Genomic DNA, 19,088 nt, shown 5'->3' with positions numbered 1-19,088 from the left:
CCATTAGTGATGCAGAAGGAGGCAATACACAATATTCAGAACTAAGGGTCCCTTCAGAGAGGCATATTTACGGACCATGTACTGTCTGTGCATTATTCATTATTGCCAATGAGGCTATTCACATGGACATTTTTTCACCGAGGGCCATTTGAATATTAGTGCATGCAAACAAGGCCAATATATTTATTCATTTTCTAACTAAATTTTGGCAATCCAAAGGACCGCGTTAAATTACAAGAATGTTACACACATCAGTAGATTGCTAGAATGGCAATATATCCCCAGATTATTAAGGGTTGATCCAAAAGTAAGTTTAGTGAACATTATATTTGGATTACCCTCACAATCAAATATATTAATATCCAAAACCTTAACTCCTTAGGAATCTAGCATAAACGCAACAAAATACACTAACATTTATAGGTGCACCCCCTTATCTTTCTATAGATCTCTGAAAAATGGTGTCCTAAAGAGTGTAACAATATGTAGTCTAAGCAGTTTCAGACCTACCTCAAAACGAGAATATTAGTTCTAAAGTGGATTTCACTAGATTTGTAAAAAATATTGATATTAATGACAATGATTACAACATAATCATTGAATCAATCACATTGTACACAACAGACATCCTGGGTTCCCTCCTTATAAACCTCATTACTGAGTTCTATTCTCCAAACTATACCAGCTACTCATTTGTAAACAAGGAACACCTTATTTTGGAAGCAAATGGTACAAATAATTTAAAATGGGACAGGAGAAGGAGGATATATTACCTAGAGTTCTTTGCTGCTGACCTCCTCCCAGTCAACCAGTTCTGTGCCCCGTTTTCAGCTGTCTAAGATGGCCACAGAAATTTTCGAACTATCTAATGTGCACTGCCCACTGATTCACCAAAGCTGATCACTAGACCAGCTTTGGCCAATCAGAGAGCAGGTATAATGCATTTGTAGTTGATTTGGTAGTCTGAGAAATGTATTGGCCATCTTGGAAGGGTGAAAACGGGACTTAGAACCTGTGGATTGAAGGGATGGCAGAGAAGACCAACTGTAGGCAATATATCCCCTACTCTTCAGTTTTGGGGCAGAATTTTGGCCCCAAGCTGGAGGGTTCTTTAAATATCCCATTCTCAAAGGAATAGTCTAATCTTACATTCACTCTCAATCTCTATTGGAATACAAAAACTGAACTACAATTATGTTTTGAGATTTGATAAAATTTAAAAACTGTTGCACAAAATTGATTCCAATCAATCTGCTTTGTACAGGCATTGTAAAAGAGAGATCAATAACTGATCAACTATTTGGTTTAATTATCATTTGATTTTGCCATTTGGAAGGAAATACAAAGCACTGTGTATAAACTAGCAGAAAAGAAGCTAAGCTTTCTCCAGAACTGTTTTTATTAAGCCTGGATACGTCTTGTCTTTTCCTTAACCCAATGTCCTGTATGTCACATCTCCTAAATGCCAAACAGCAAAAACTTTAATCACAATAAATTGGAAGGAGACAGATACCCAGCCAACTTAGAACCGGTAAACACAATTGCTTAATCAGATCTTATGAGAAAACTAAATGGTCTCTTGAATTAAAGCTTACGTGCGTTTTCAACAAGTTTTCTAATACACCATGTTCTTGTTACCCACTCATTTGCTGCTGTTTGCATGGCATATTTTTCTGTTGACCTGCTGTTTGAATTCCACTTTTAGTGATGGGGCATGTAGCAAGCCTAGCATTTTGCCAGTAGTACACTGTGCTGTACTTTCTTCCCCTTACTTTTCATGCTGCACTGCACAGTCTGTGCTCCAACCAGCAGGGAGGCAGTAAATCATGATAAAGCAATAAAAGAAGCATATTACAGAAATTATAAGACCAAGCTAGTAGATGAGCAGGTTTGGAGGATTTGGATTAAATTTAAAGAATGCAAATCACTTAATGATTATTTATAATTTGTTCCAAATTACATTGAATCCAAAAAAATGGCCGAGGCTGAGTGCTGTGACCAATCACAGCCAGCGCTCATTCAATAAATTGCTGAGCGCTGCCTGTGATTGGCTGAATGCTCAGCTAATCAGATACAGTCCTTTCAGCAGCCAGAGATTTAAAATCCCCGTCTGCTGGAAGAACTTCATTACACTGCCAGGGACGGATCAGAGAAGACGCGCCGAGCCCCGACAGTGCCAGAGAGGTGAGGTTTTTTTTTACCCCTGCTGAGGATGATTTTCAGGGAAGGGCTTATATTTAAGGCCTTTCCCTGAAAAATCACTGCAGAGATTGCCGGCAGACCATTGCTTTGAATGTGGCTGCTGGCAGCAGCCGCGGCCCCATTGAAAGCAATGCTGCACGGACTTGTGTTCACACGTGTTTATGCACATACATGCGTGCACCGGTTTTGTGCACACATATGTACACACCAGCACATGCTCGTGTGAATGAGGCCTAACTTGTTACTTTCTTATTAATTTGATTCTATGTTCCTTTAATAATTACAAACGGAACACAATGGGGAACATTTATTTGGGCCGGCATTCAACAATGCATTGAATTCAATAGGAGCTGTGCTTCCAGTGCCAAACTGAGCTGCTGCAATGTTGACAGCACTATCTACTTCCAGTTGTATTTGCTCTGATAGTGGGCCAGGTGATCTGCTGATTCTGAACAGTGAACCTCTACTGATCAACTATTGATGACCTATTCTGAGGATAGGTCATCAGTAGTAATAGTCCTGGACAACTCACTTAAACAGTCAGGATCATAGCAGTGGTCTCTGCTGTTGCAAATGGATATCATCTGTATAACACAGCCAGCACCTACTATGCATTAAGTAGACTCAGCTTAGGAGTGTAGCTATAGGGGGTACAGTCGCCACGGGCCCTGGAGCCTTAGGGAGCCACTCTATTATATAGGAAAGCACCAGTAATATAAATAGACTTGCCTAACAAAGTACTAGAGCATCCCTCAGCAAATCCAGCCACAATATTGTGATAGTAAGGCCTCCTTCACACGGGCGACAAAGGTGTGCAATTTTGATGCATTGCTACAATGCTACAAATCGCATGTATGAGAAGCCTATGCTTTCCTATGGGTTACTTCAACACAATGTTTTGTAGCATGCGACAACCTTACACAAAAACCTCGCAGTTCTGGCAATATGCCCGCAACTCCTGAGGTTTTGTAGCCCCCTGTTTCCCGTATGAAGCCTTCCTCTCTGTTGCATCGCATCACACGAAAACGCGATTTTCGTGTGGTGTGATGCACCTTTGACAGTAGGAAATCCTACTGTCAAAGCCAAATCTAAGCCCTAGCTGCAGGGGAAAAAAAACAAAAACACATACATCACTTTAGAAGCTCTCTCTGAGGCTGTTGAAGCTTCTCCCCAGGTCCCGACACTGCTTCTCTTCATCTTCTGGCAAGGGATTGAAAAATCCCCACCTCCTGGAATCGCTGGCTGTGATTGGCTGACGCTTAGCCAATCACAGCCAATGCTCAATAAATGGCTGTGATTGAACCAATGCCATGTTGCCCGTGTGAAGGAAGCCTAAAGGTCCAGCGGAAAACAACTTTACCCGAAGGTGGATTTGGAGCCAGTCACTTCCCACTAGAACTTGTATTATTTGGAATGACTTATAACTAACCTATTTGATTATATCTTCTGCATGTGCAATAATAACAGACTGTGGTCCCTCATAATTATTTTTTTTCAAATCCAGTCCAACACTGGCCATGGCGGTCTAGCAGCAAACTTTTCAGTTCTATTAAGAAGTACTATAGCTATCATGATTAGACATCCAGTATATAAATGCAGAGGTGGCCAAACAGTGTGTGATTACACTACATTCTAATGAAGGATAATTGCAGATGCAGGCTCACTTAGAGTGCAATCACATATGGCATAATTTCACATTACTGACAAATCTGCATATCAAGCTGAAATTGCCATTTACCACATATGGTTGGAAGAACTAAATCTTTGCATTGCAGTTTATGAACCTTATGATTATAGAATTCTCTGACTCTTCAGTGTGCTGTAATAGCTTAGATAGTACCACTAATTTTATTAAAACATCTATCGGATTGATAGCTGAGAGGAATGCAAACGTTATTTTTGACCTTAACAGTCATCCTTCAAGAGTTTAATGCATGGTGTATGTGTAGAAATTAGAAGGTGTGTAAAAAAATAGAAATTCCTTTATTCTCCTGATAGTAGAAATGTGTTTAGAATCCATCTAAGACATTTTGTCTTGCCAATCATTTGAATAATGCTAGACACTTATCTTGGTGAGTTTTGAATAGCTGTCATTATTAAACTTTAACTTGCTCTCTTAAATATGCCCATGGGGTTTATCAAGGCTTACAGCTGCAATTGAATTTTGAGCAATGTTACTGAAGCTGAAGATTTTGCATTTGGCTTACACACACTATGTCATGCTATGTTCACTTAGTAATAGTGCTATGATCATCATTTTCTTTTGCTAACACCAGTAAAGTCAGGACATTTGGCATTGTACCTTTAAGGGGGCCTTTACACTGGTAAGAACGTTGCATGATTTTCTCGCAAAAAAGTAGAATTATGAAACGAATAATTTTCAATGGTTTCCTTCACATTTGTGATGTTTTCACTCATGCGATGTTGCGAGAAAAAAAATTGCGGCATGTCCTTTCTTTCTGCGATTTTTTTATCGCCTATGTGTATCTACAGAGCCTGCTTTTTATCGCACTGCAAAGCACAAACTTGCGATTTTTGTGAGTTGTGATGCTTTTTATAACATTACAAAGTCCTATTGACTTTGACACTAAAAAATTGTGGCAAAATCGTTCACAAAAACGCACGTGAAAATCCTGAGTGGCAGTGATGTTTTAACAAGAAAAAGCAGCGCTGATGCTCAAAAATCACAGGCAAAATCACGTTCACCCATGTGAAACTAGCCAAAGATTGTCAGTTTGAACACTACCATTGCCATGCTGGGACACCAATCAAGATGAATAGGGTTGATGAATTTAACTCCTTAGGACTCATACCCACTTGCGTCTTTTTAACGCTGCGATGTCGCTGCGTTTTTTTAAATGTGATTGTCAATAGGACTTTCTCATGTTAAAAACGCATCGCAAGTTTACGGTTTGCAATTTTTGTGCAATGCGTTTCTAACATTAGAATGTCCCATTGACAATCGCATTAAAAAAAATGCTGCGATATTGCAGCGTTAAAAAAACGCAAGTGGGTGTGAGTCCTTAAGGTCACGACCCTTTTTTTCTTCAATTTTTGTTTTTTCCTCGCTACTTTTAACATTTTTAAACTCTCTAATTCATTCATCAACATAGCTGCCTGAGGGCTTGATTTTGCGGGATGAGCTGCATTTTTTAATGGTACTATTTAATGTACCATATAATGTACTGAAAAACTTAAAAGTGGTGAGTAATGGAAAAAACTAAATTCTGCCATCCTTGGGGGTTTTGTTTCTATGACGTACAAACTTTCTAAAATAATTTAAACTTTTTTTTTAGTCCCCATAGGTGATAAGAACTTGCAACGGTTTAATCGCTCCTGCAGTATAATGTAATGCCATAGATTGCCTGCCAAATCATGGTATAATATAATGTGGTGTCAAGCCAAGCTTCAGGCATGGCTTGATAGGCAATCTTTCATGGGAGCCCTGTGGGGTTTTACAAGGCCCCCAGCTGCCATGGCAACTGCACAACACCTTGCAATCTCTTTGAACATTGATTGGGGCATTTAAAGGGCTGAACAGCTCTGTTCAGTGGCATGGCTGTTGCGGACAGGTGTTGGCTGTAACACCCGCACTGTATGGAGTAGGATCGGTCCCCAATCCTCCTCCATACAAACCCCAAACCTCCACCCGCAGGACGTAAATGTACATCTTGTAGCATTTAGGGGTTGACTACATCAATACCAGTTTTCTCTAATTTTGCACCCTCTCTCAAACAGTCATAAGGAGCCGACATCCGCCACATATGGAATGGGTTCAACTCCCCGGCCCACTGCGAGCTAACCCTGCACACCTCTAACATACATGTACATTGTATCTCGCCAAGGAGTTATCAGTGAATTGTGTATATTACTACAATGTGTAAAGCTTAAGACATTTTTAGCAAAACATTTTGCTAATCTCCATTGTTTACTCTTCCATGCATATGAAATCTTAAATTCCTAGGAGACCTTCAGTGCTAATAGCAGCAATGCAGAAAAGAAGTTGTCAAATCCCGGCCCCACTTTGTATGAAAAAAAGCACATGCATTGCAAGAACATTAAACTCTAAATAGGTGGATTTAGACTAGATTTTGCTTATAATAGTTTATGAAGATCTTAACATAGCGCTCTTTTACATCCGACATCCTACGGGAATCATGTCTGTGCATTCTCTTTTCCCTTCACAGATTTGAGACATAGCTGTGACCTTCCTCATCCATGTGTATTATTATCTGCTATCATTTACCAGGAGACAGCAACATCAAGAGCTGTCAGCAGTTTGATAGCAGTACCTACACACACGCTCCTCCTAGCTGTGCATTCTGGTGTTGGTATTATGGTCAACATACTGATATCATTGCTAGCCCACTCAACACTGATATCCCTGTTGCCATAGTAAAAAAAAATCAGCAGCACAAATACAATCCAGCCACAAGAAACAGATGTCCATCGATAGGTCAATAATGTTAGGATCTAGCCCAGACAAGTCTCACGGTATCAGGAAAAATATTTATTTTCTCTTTTGCCATTAGAATCATTAGTCTGTTGGTACTATCTAATGGCAATACTGTGATTGCTGTTAATAAATCTTATGATATGGTAATACCTTTTAGTAATGGAAAGCAATTTCATTGAGAACAATGATCATAATCACTCTTATGAAAGTATAGCACAATTGACAAGTCGGGGACACCCAGGATACCTTGTTGATGAAAAGAGATACATGTAGGAAGCTTTGTAGAACATTTAGATTGGTGGTTAAAAGATTTTTGGCACTATGATGGTGCCGATCAGCCATATTGGATTCACCCAAGAGAATTTAATGGAAAAGAGGTCACGGGATACATGTTTAAGGGTAGGATTTCATCAGAATTTGATAGGTGCAATCAGTTTGTCAATAACTGCAACCATTTTTGAGTTATAGATGATGTCATTTTGAGTGTTAATAAAGTTATTGTTACATGTGCTGGTGGGATCTGTAGTTCAAGCTTCCTAGCAGCACAGCCCTCACAGGGTTAATTGATTTAGCTGGCTGGGTGTGGTACTTTATGCTAGCCAATCTCCTGGGTCTGTGCTCACATATAAACCCTGCTCCTGTCAGTCTCTGGCTGGTTTCAGAGTGAGCAGTCATGAATCCTTGTCTGAAGCTGGTCTTGTACTGTTTGGATGGATCTGCCTTGTTCCCACTCAGACCTGTGTTTGTAAGTAAGTCTGTATCTCTCTGCTTCCCTAAAGATGGTTTGGATACCTGTAGTCCTTGTCTGCAGTACATGCAGCCCCCATTTCCTTCCCCCTTTACAGGTGCGGCCTTCAAACGTCTTATGTCTTGCTCTGTGTGTCAGTTGGTGTAACTTGACACGGTTCCCTATATCAGCTAGTGTAGATGACTGTCTATTCTCCTGGGTATGGGGACACATAGACTTGCTGTGAGTTTCATTTGTGTGCCTGTGAGCTCTGGGTGGAGTCTGTCTGGGTTTCACTATAAGTTGCAGTTGGCTGTGTGCCCTGTGCTTTGTCCTGTTCATGTTGCAGTTGGCAGTGTGCCCTGTGCTCTGTCCTGTATGTGTTGCAGTTGGCTGTGTGCCCTGTGCTCTGTCCTGTTCCTGTTGCAGTTGGCTGTGTGCCCTGTGCTCTGTCTTGTTCCTGTTGCAGTTGGCTGTGTGCCCTGTGCTCTGTCCTGTTTCTGATGCAGTTGGCTGTGTGTCCTGTGCTCTGTTCTGTACTGTTGCAAGCTTGCTGTGGGATCTGTGTCTTTCTGGTTCATGTCCATTTGTACGTTCATATTCTGTCAGTTTTGTGTAAGCTTGCTGTCTGACCTGCTATCTGTGTCCTGTCCTGTTGCAGCGTTCTGTGTGAACTCTGTCTAGTTCTGCTAGACTCCTGGTTAGTGTAGGGACTAGCAGTATAACCAGGAGCCATGAAATTGGCCCACTAGCTTCCACGTTTTGTACAAATTGTCAACTAATACCTGGTATTTACATTCAGCTTATGATCTGTTACTAGTGGTTGCATTTTGGCTGTTGTATGCTGTGTTTTCTGGCTCTGTGTATCCTGTTGTTCTGTCGCTGTCATTTGGCATGTGTATGTCTCCTGTTCTGTGGCGTGGCTCCTAGCATCAGCTAGGGCCCAGTTCCGAAGACCGCTGGTCGGCCTTCTTATTGGGGCAATGTCCCCGCTTAGGTAAGGCCACTGCCATCCACCCCAGTAGCACAGAGTCAGTTGCCTGAATTCCGTGTGAATCTTCTGTGTTCCCATGTGCGTCCATACCACTATTACACTTTGGTCACGATTTTGTGGACCCCACTCTCAGTTTGCCCACACGATCGTAACAGTTATTATGTTGAATTATGTTGTATGGAAAACACTAATCACTTGCCTTTTCAGGTACCAGAAGATGCATGTCTTTTTAGAACAGAATTGAGATCATCCTAATGGTTGGAAACATAATTTCACATGATGTGGCTCAGGCTGTCAATCAAGAACACCTAGGAAAAAAGCCAGTGAGTGCACAAACTTTCAGGAAACTTTTTCAGAAGGCATAGTGGTGCTTTTGCTTATTAACCTCCACAAAAAAGTTTGCCTCATTACTACAAAAGACAAAACTTGTGAACTGTGCATCTTGTCTACACATTTGTAATGCCCACTGACAGAATGGCAACTGTCTGAAAGGGTCATCTTCACACAACTTCTGATGCAGCTGCAGTTTGAGAATCCTTACAACAGTTAGTTGGCTCATACTATGCAACAATTCCAGTCTCCTGGTGCTGGACTCTTTGTCAAAACCGCTAGCACAGCTGTTAACACCTGGGGATCAGAAACACTGTTCTGACCACCAGTTCTCAGTTTGTCCTGGACATTACTAGTGTCCCTGAACCTCTGAATGAGTTTCCTGACAGTTCTTCCAGTCACTGGCTGTTTTCCTGGGTGCTCTTGATTGAAAGCCTTGATTGAAAGCATTGGCCACCTCATATAAACTATACCACATAATTCAACATCACAACTTTATTGATACACAACATGACAACATTCATAACTCAAAAATGGTTACGAATATTGAAGAAAATGACTGGACCTAATGTATCCCATGGTTGACTTCCTATTGAAGTTTCTTGAGCTGAATCCAAGATGAGTGTCACGAGACGGTTAACAGACACCAACATAATGCCAAAAAGTTTTATCTCACCCATTTAAAGGGTTCAACAAAGTTTCCTATTTGCATCATTTTTCATTTAGAAGATATTCCGGTTGGCCCTGACTTTTGAATCACTCTGATAATCACAGTAAGGCACTCTTATTACAGTATGTCAAGCATATTTTGTCAATATTGAATTTGTATGCATTACAAGATCATTACTCATAGCAAGAAGGCACAATATTGACAAGAGTATGGACATACATTAGACTATATAGATATACAAGAGATATTATATTGTTATCCATAAGAAGAATACGTTATAAAGCTGTACAAAATAAAACATTTAAATTCCACAAAAGTAAACATATAAAAATGTAGACAAACATTTCATTTGCTTTACAATGAATTAACTCCCTAGAACTTTTCTTCTCAAAATCACATCACATTGAACTCAATATAGCATGCTGGAAGCTCTTAAAAGGTTTAACAATTTGTTTATGCATAGGATGTATATTTTTGTATCAGAAAATGTAACTGGAATAAAGAGATACTTAGAATCGGCACAGGATATTGGACCTGAAATTGACATCATGTTCAATGGAGGGATATACTGTTAGGCTCATGTAATATAACATGTTTTGAAAAGTTATTTGCCTTTGACAAAAGTTCTTTGGTTGTTTGACACCAGCTTTTATCTGTATCTAGATAAAACTATCATTCTAATCCAGAACGACCATCATAATAGTTTATTCATTTATGCTTTTTTGGTCTCCCTATAAAATGTCTACATTTTATTTATATTTTTACTAAACACACCAGTTTGCACAGTTCATTGCATTGTGAATATCCATTAGTGCTTGCTGCAAAATTTTCATGATTCTGCTCCTAACAAACATAGAAGGTCAGTATAAAATATTATAAAAGCAATTCTCTGGGGCTTGAATTAAATATAGATAAAAATAAAAGCATTAGAAGGACAAAATCTGTGGAACAGAAAATATCAAGTGATGTAAAGCTCTGTGTAATTTGTATGTGCTATATAAATAAAGGTAATTATTATGAAACACAGGGAGGACATACAAACTCCATGCAGAAGTTGTCCTTGCTTAGATTTGAACCTAGAACCCAACATTGCAAGGCAAAATTGCTAACCGTGGAGCTACAGGACCAACAAGAACATTATTGATGAATTTTAGCAGTATTGGTAAACTTCTGATTCATTTCGAATTTTCAAAAGTTTGCTTAACATTAGTTATGAGTTATCATATAGAACATTTAAGCTTAGAGGGGTTGTCCCACAAAGTATTGTTCATAGCAAAATCTGGACCTGAATTATAGACATTTTAGTATTTACACTTTTTATAAAATGTCTGTAAAGTCATATATTTGAGGATTATTGTTAGAACAGGGCAGTTACTGTTTCTAGTCTGCTTCCACCTGTTTCAAGGTGATCACTCATGCTCAGTCTTTTCTAGCGCTATCTCACTTGTTCATCCGCTTCTCTGACAGGCAGAGAAGATGCAGCAACTTCAGAAACAGCCATTCACCACAAGGATTCCTCCACATACCCAGTGCAGTAGAAATATAAGAAATCCTGAACATATGTGACAACCTTGTAAAATGTATCGAGGTGAACATAAAAAGGCTTCTTAATGCAAAACAGCAAGAGGCACTATTCTAACATTAGTCCTGTAATATTTTGGGATCTAAACATTTTTTAACAAGTGTAAATTACAAAAAAAAAGTTTAATATGGGATGGATTTAACTGTAAACAATATTCTTCATATGATGTCTTCACATGTCCGTGCTTTACAGGTGTGTGCCTGCAAAGATAGGACATGCCTGCACCATAGGGAATGCACGCATCGTTTTCAATGGAGCCGTGGTTGCTGCTGGCGGCTCCATTGAAAACAATGGTCTGCTGGCACCCCTGCATTCTTTTTCAGGGGAGGGCTTTACATATAAACCCTTCCCTGAAAAAGAAAAATTTTAGTGTAAAAAAATATATATATACTTACCTGTCCACTGCTGTCGTGACCCCCGTGGGGATGAAGAACACATCTGCCGCATGCGGCAGATTTTTCCTACATCCCCGCTAACTCAAAGAATTCCCTGCTGCTAAATCTGCCACATCTGTGACAGATGCAGCAGAGGAATTCTTTAATTCTCTACCGCAGCTGTCACACGTCAGCTTGTGGTAGCGGATTTTGCTGCTGGCAACCCCTTGAATTGATTTCAGGGAAGGGCTTTAAAAATAAGCCCTTCCCTGAAAATCCAGAAAAAGTGGTGTAAAAAACAAAAAAAAATACATACTTACCTGCCTTCGACTGCCGGGGCTCAGCCGCGTCGTCTCCTGCCTGTCCCCGGCTCTCTAGTGCTGATCTATCAGCAGGCGGGGATTTAAAATCTGTGCCTACTGAAAGAGCTGTTTGTGATTGGCTGACGTGCTTAGCCAATCACGGGCAGCTCTCGCCGTCATTCATTCGGTGAGCACATCAGCCAATCACAAGCAGCTCTTTCAGCAGGCAGGGATTTTGAAGACAATGCACCGACCTGCATTCACGCGTATTTTTGCACGTACATGGGTGCACACCTATGTACGCATCTATGTATGCACAAAAACCCGCTGAAGCCACCCTAAGGATTTGGTGGTCTGAACAGCACCCGGTGAGATATATGTTAAATTTAACTATAAGGCCTCACCTTCTTTGTATAGGGTCTATATCTACAATAGCATTTTATCTGAAAAATGTAGTCAAAGATTTAGCACAGAAAAAATTTTAAATATACAAACGTTAGAGGATTCTTTTTGCATAACACTGGGAATACTTAAAAAATCATTATAGCAAAAAACTACAATTTCACGTCTTTTCTTCTTACCTTTAAAGAAGCAGCCTTCATTGTGAACCATGATAATCTTTTGCTTTTTCTGGCAAGCAGCTTTGTGGACCTCACAATGATTTTCATAGAATTCTCCATCTGAACCACAAACTGGTTTGTAATGTGGTTTACAGCGTTCCATGCATGCACATTCCGCTTGTCCAGTCTCTTGGTTAATTACACAGTGCCTTCCAAGACCACAGTACTTATTTTCACAAGACGCATGGCCATCCTCCTGACCGAAGGAACCTTTGAAAGAAAACAATACAACAATGTAACTTTGTGACATTCTCTCCAATACCATATTATTTGCAAAACATTTGTCATTTGGTCATCTACAGCATAGACGATGAGCTATTGTTTCTTGCGAAAATCAAACTCTTTGGTGTCCAGCAAAACACTCAAACATTTCACATAAGTCCTGAACTCATCCATATTTCTAGGTCAGTGGAACTATTGGAACCCTGGAACCAGTGTGAAACCCTTTCTGTGGAACCGTGCAGATTTGCAGCAAATAAAAGGCAACTCCATGACTAAGGGCTCATGTCCACAACTGTGTTTTCACTTCATATTATGCGTGGTGAATGAAGTCAATGAAAGTCAATGGACTTTGATTGATCGATTTGCATGTAGACACTGCATATCAATATGCATGAGAAGAAGCATGCTCTATTGGTCTGTGTACCCCACAGCGTAAGCCCTATACATTGGTATAGGCAGCATATAAAATGCTGTCCATGCGCAATACATGCTGTTTATTTTATTGCGCAAATGAAATGCATGCATAAAATACGCTCATTGAAAACAATGAGCTTTATTCACTGCATGTATGCATGCAAAATTTGTGTATTTAATACGCAACAGAAATACACCTGCGTGAATAAGCATTACAAAGAGTGGCATTTCCACAGCAAAATAAGCATGATGGTTTACAAAGCCCCATCTGCTCATATTGTACTGCATGTTGCTGTGAATTTGCAGTGCAGAATCTACACTGTAAATTTGCAGCAGATGTGCTGCATCTGGACCTGACCTAATTACGTAATTTTGTTTTTTGTTTTAAGAAAAAAATCTCTAAAAACAAATATTATGCAAACACATCAGAATTCCCCAGATGTCAAATCCCAAAATTGATCCAGGCCATATACAGCAAAATTAATTCACTATCAGATCCCACAATAAATTCATCCTACAAACTCCACAATTAATTCAAATGTCAGACCCTACCATAAATTCAGACTCCCGTAAAGGGGTTTCCCACTTATTTTTATACAGTTTTGGGTCCCCCATGCCCAAAGGGTGCATTAGGTTTTAGTCACATTGCTGTCATTGCTCTAATTGGAACCTCCACTGACAGTACTAGCAGATTTTGCGGAAGGGCACTTCTTCATGTAGAACTATTCCTCCCATCAAAATGACAGAAACCATGTCAGAACCTGGTGGACCTTATTTTAAGTCAATGGGGTCACTTGGGCACAAGTAGTATCCGTTGTGTGACAAATTCAGCTATGTACCATGGATTTCATTATTGGGAGAAGCCAATGTGCAAATGTGAACAGAGACAAGAAATGAATAGAATCAAAAACCATGGATGTAACTTTTTAACCCATACTTATATATTTCCTCATATCCGCTGTATTAAAAAAAACGGTATCATTTTACTGTTCCAATATTTGATAATATAATTAAATTAAAACATACATTTCACCATGACTTTGTTGCATATTCACCCAGAACAGTGCCTAATAGCTTTCTAACAGCCTGCTGTTAAACAGACATGACATATAATACTACGCTCATTTTGTATTTGCAGATAATTAACCTTGATAGCCAGAAAAATTTTGAGAAGGCTGCCTTATTTGACCGTCTGCTAATGCACCGTTGTCTTTATGTGAAAAATGAAAAGTACAAAAGTCATCTGACAGTAATTATGCATGACTATTACCGAATGTGCTCAGACCGTAGTTAAACATGACTCTCACATCAAGGAAACATCCAAAGCACACATTTCTAATCATTTCAACAACATTCCATCTATGATGCAGAGCAGTACATCTGCATTTCAATGTTCAGTTCTGCTTATATTTTTCCATTTGGTATTAAGATTCCCTAGAGGTTATATCAGTTCTGATATGCCTGAAAATAAAAGACACTGCACTAACAACTAATTACATATAAGTTGCACCAGTCGCGCCCCCAGGGCAGCATGTACCAGTGCACGCCCTGATGATTATTCTGTTGTAGGAATAAAACATAACCAGGTCAAATGCATTTTTTCCAACACTTTTCCATCTATAAACGTTTCTGAAATCTTTAATAAATTAGTCACTAGTGGATACCTTGCAAGGTGGGTCATGCTATGTCATTACTCAGTCTAACTAGCAGCTGGATTACCCACCATAGGTATGAACCTAGAATCTAGAGGCCTCTAGTAAGATGGCCTTTGGGAGATATAATATCTGATGTCTCTATGGTCATAGTAGAATACTATTTTTCCCACTCGGACTAGTGGATACCTTGCGAGGTGGGTCATGCTATGTCATTACTCAGTCTAACTATCTAACTAGCAGCTGGATTACCCACCATAGGTATGAACCTAGAATCTAGAGGCCTCTAGTAAGATGGCCTTTGGGAGATATAATATCTGATGTCTCTATGGTCATAGTAGAATACTATTTTTCCCACTCAGACTAGTGGATACCTTGCGAGGTGGGTCATGCTATGTCATTACTCAGTCTGACTAGCAGCTGGATTAAGGCCCATTTAGACGCAACGATCATCGCTCAAAATTCGTTAAAAGTGTCGCAATTGAGCGATAATCGTTACGTGTAAATGCACCCCTATCGTGCACTTTTCGTCAGTCATTTGCTCATCGTTGTCTTTCAGTCCACTTAAAATCCATCATTTCGTAGTTCACTAATCCTTTGGTTTAAATGAAAATCGTTCAGTCGTTTCCCGATTTTTACCTAATTTTTTTTACCTTCACTAATGCACATGCCATTCAAACAAACAATGGTTTAATTATCGTTTATCGTTCATTTTCCAATGATAATTGTTACGTTTAAACAGTTGTCTTTAAAAGCAACACCATTGCTCACTTTCGACACTTTTAACGAATTTTGAGCGATGCTTGTTGCATCTAAATGGGCCTTTACCCACCATAGGTATCCACCTAGAGTCTAGAGGACTCTAGTAAGATGGCCTTTGGGAGATACAATATCTATTGTCTCTATGTTCATAGTAGAATACTGTTCTTCCTAAAAATTGGTCGAAATAGTGTACAGTGGTATAGGGATCAATAATAGCATAGCGGTGTCAGTGAAAACAAAACCCACATAGGGTCTCCTAGATCAAAAATTGTACCAAGGAATACAGCTGTTGAGCTGCTTGTTTTAAAAACAATGTCATACATTTTACAATGAGTAGTTCTGCTTGGTAAAAACAACACTCAAGCACAGGCTTATTCTAGGGAACAGCTATAGCGCTACCAAAAGTTTTGCTTAATTGGACATCAGGTGTGCTGATTCTTTTCAAAGTAATGTCATAAATTTTACAAGCCGAAATTCTATCAGGCATAGACAATACGCAAGCACGGGCATTATCCAAAGAACAGCAAAAGAGCTACCGAAAATTTTGATGCGCAAAACAGCAATTCTGCTTCTTGTTTTGATGCAATGTCATACATTTTACATGGAGAAATTTTGCCAGGTGAATACAACTCTGAAGCATGGGCCTATTCTAAGAAACAGCTCTAGAGCTACTAAAAATTTTACTACGCTGGATAATAGATGTGCAACTTCTTTTAAAAACAATGTCGTAAATTTTACAAGAGAAATTGTGCAAGATGAAGACAGCACTCAAACATAGGCATGCTCCAAGGAAAAGGTATAGAGCTGCCAAAAATTTTGCCACACAAAGCAGCAGGTGGTGCTTGTTTTTAAAGCAATGTCATACAATTTTCAAATGACAAATTCTACCAGGTGAATACAACAGCCAAGCACTGTTGTGCAAGCTATAGACACTAGTCCAGCTTAGACATCTAGAAGTCAAAGGGGCCAACGTCATGTCAAATTTCTACCAGGCAGGAGCTGGCATACTCTTGGACAATCATGGATAATAAGTGCTGTTCATGACTGTCAGGCTCCGATGGGCTGAAAAAACTATGCCATACCTCTTTTAGATTTCACCTGCCACAAATGGAGGTGCTGCTGTGGTGGCTTCCTGCTCGCTCACCACCAGCCGCAAAGCTCCAATCCATTGCAGATGCATTTCCACTGTCATGAGAAAATGTTTTGCTAAAGCTGTTTAACCGTATGTCCTGACAGTGCTGCATTTTGAAGTCCCTTTCCACTGTCAGAATGGAATGGATTATTTTGGCCTTGTAGCAGGGATCAAGGAGGATGGTCTAATGTTTTGATGTAGGCTGTCTGATCGTCATTCTGCAAGCACTGTAGAATAAAAGCATTCATGTGCCTCAAAATGGTTAAGGGTGAGGGCTCACATTCATCGGGGTCAGGTCTAAGAGTGTTCTCTGGCTGGTCCTGTCATCCATGTAGAATAGCTGGGATTAGTGATGGATGTAAGGAACTTTGTGTAGCTCCCTCCCCTGCCTCTGAACCTATATCATCCTGCTTCTCTTCCTCCTCCTCTTCTTCCACTACAGGCTGCACAAGTCCTGTGAGCAGACTTGGTTGTGGACATGTTGATGCTGCTGCATCTGGTAGTACCTGAGGGTGGTGGCACTGCCCTTTTGTTTTTCTGCAACACCCTACTTGCTGCCTTGGCAGGATGCTGGCCCGCAACGTCTGCGTGTTCCTTCACCCTCTGCAAGTGGCTAGGATGACTCTCCCTTCCTCTCTATATTAAATGGAGCACTTCATCCTCTTCTACCTCCTTTTCCCTTTTCGCCATAACTTCTGTATGCATGTGACTGGGAGGAAGAGGAAGTGGTGGTATTTGAGGAATGCTGTGTCATCCACACTGAGACCTGTTCGGCTTGCTGCAGATGTATCACAAGGCAGAACCTCTTCTAAGGAATGGCAACGGGCTTGCTTCGCCTTCTGCAGAACGTGGAGCTGTTACTTCACTGGGAGCCACTTGAAGTGCCAACTTGGGCCATCCTCTACCACCTTTACCACCGATACCCTTTCCTAATGTACAGGCCATGATTCGCACAGGCATATAAATGTGATGCAGCAACTTTCTCTGCTACCTCCAATAGATCAACGTTTAAGGGCTATGCTGGTATACAACCTTTCCCACCCAGCAGCAATATATTCTCTGTAGAGCATCAGTCACTACTAACAACAGACCACATGTTATATAGGCATATAAACAGGAAGTGGCTTCCTTCTCCATTCCCTCCACTGCAGTATACAAGCTGTCATACTCAATAGCAATATATTTCCTGTAGAATATCTATCCCTATCAACAATAGATCATGTGTTATATAGTCATATAAATGTGAAGCGGCTTCTCTGTTCTGTGCTGAACTGTAAAAAGGCTGCAGGTTTCACTGTGCCTATGTTACATATGACTAGCTCATGTGATGCAGGCATCCAATGAAACTGCTGCCCACATGCAAGATCTAGGCCACATTTAGTGATATCAACAAGGCAGCCTGGCTGCTGGTTGGCTATGCATGGACCTCTGCAGCAGACATTATGGGAAATGTTATTCTCCCACGATTTTCACCAAAAATTGGTTCCGACTAACCCAATTCTATTTTCTAAAAAACAAGACAATTTTATCACCCAGCCTATCAATATGAATAACACTAGCCAACACATTAGCTTCAAGAACTGACTGGTCCCTTGGTGCCTAATATATCACATCCATTAATAGTTGCCATTAAATAAGGTACTGAAATAATTATTTACCTCTATTGTCACTGGTTTTAATGCTATAGCTGATCAACGTAAGTTGTATTTGCTAAAATGAAACTGTACTACAATAGCATAAAATGCTAAATGGTAATAAACCATCAAGAATAAGGTATACATACAATTTTGCAACCCTATTTAATCCATGTTTAACTTTGTTAATTAATGTCATGAATTTGAAATGAAAAACAAAGTAACTTTGCAAATAGTCTTAAAACTATCCAATCAAAATGTTAAAAATGCCAAAAAGTGCAAATACAGTAGAATTTTAAAACAGGGGCTTTAACTTTATATTTCCTTTTTGATACATCTTTTTAATTCTGATCTTTTGTTTTAATTATATTGCAATGATCGTTAAAGATTTTCAAACATTAAACCTTTTTGCACGACAGGAGTTTTTGTACAGTTTTGAGAAAGCAAGTAACATCAGACACAATGTTTCATTGCCAAAACCCGTTGAAAACATTTCTAAAATCATACAGCATTCATATGTCAAAGTGCTAAAACACGGTATGAGGACAGTGGACAAATTTGTCTATATATAAGATGTGCTGTGATTTGTCTCATGGCTATTTATGTCAGAACTCATTTAACTTAGCAAGAAGCAGCATCTGGCATGCTATCTGTTATGAAGAACAAAAATTATGTTTTTATGACCAACAGGCATATATTAATTGACCATATTTTTAGAGTATTAAATACTGAATAAATATGTTTACAGATCTATCGTATGTGACATTTTTTAGATAAGGATTCAATTCCAAGTAAATATAGTTCACGATCAGAAATATATCCAAATAACCCAGACTTTCCTATTTGATAAAGATACTTTAATTCAAAATATTTACACCAATATGCTACTGAGTAGATTATAATGAAAGGAGAACCACCTTAAATTTACTCTGGAGTATTTATTTACTATCATTTACTGTTATTAAATACTTATTGAGAAAGTTCATTTTTATTAAAATTTTACGTAGGATAAAAT

General features: G+C 39.5%; 1 protein-coding gene across 1 annotated transcript in view; it reads right to left on the bottom strand.

The window, feature by feature from the left end:
* Positions 1–19,088, bottom strand: part of FSTL5 (follistatin like 5) — a 597,054-nt gene that overhangs the window by 246,670 nt on the left and 331,296 nt on the right. Inside the window, exon 4 of the mRNA XM_066574679.1 lies at positions 12,219–12,467. Coding sequence (XP_066430776.1) covers positions 12,219–12,467 — 249 coding nt within the window. The remainder of the gene's footprint in view (positions 1–12,218; positions 12,468–19,088) is intronic.

This window comes from Eleutherodactylus coqui, chromosome 7 (genome assembly GCF_035609145.1).
Source record: "Eleutherodactylus coqui strain aEleCoq1 chromosome 7, aEleCoq1.hap1, whole genome shotgun sequence".
NCBI classification, from domain to species: domain Eukaryota; kingdom Metazoa; phylum Chordata; class Amphibia; order Anura; family Eleutherodactylidae; genus Eleutherodactylus; species Eleutherodactylus coqui.
Note: the sequence above shows the minus strand (reverse complement) of the source record. Positions and strands in the feature narration are given on the sequence as shown.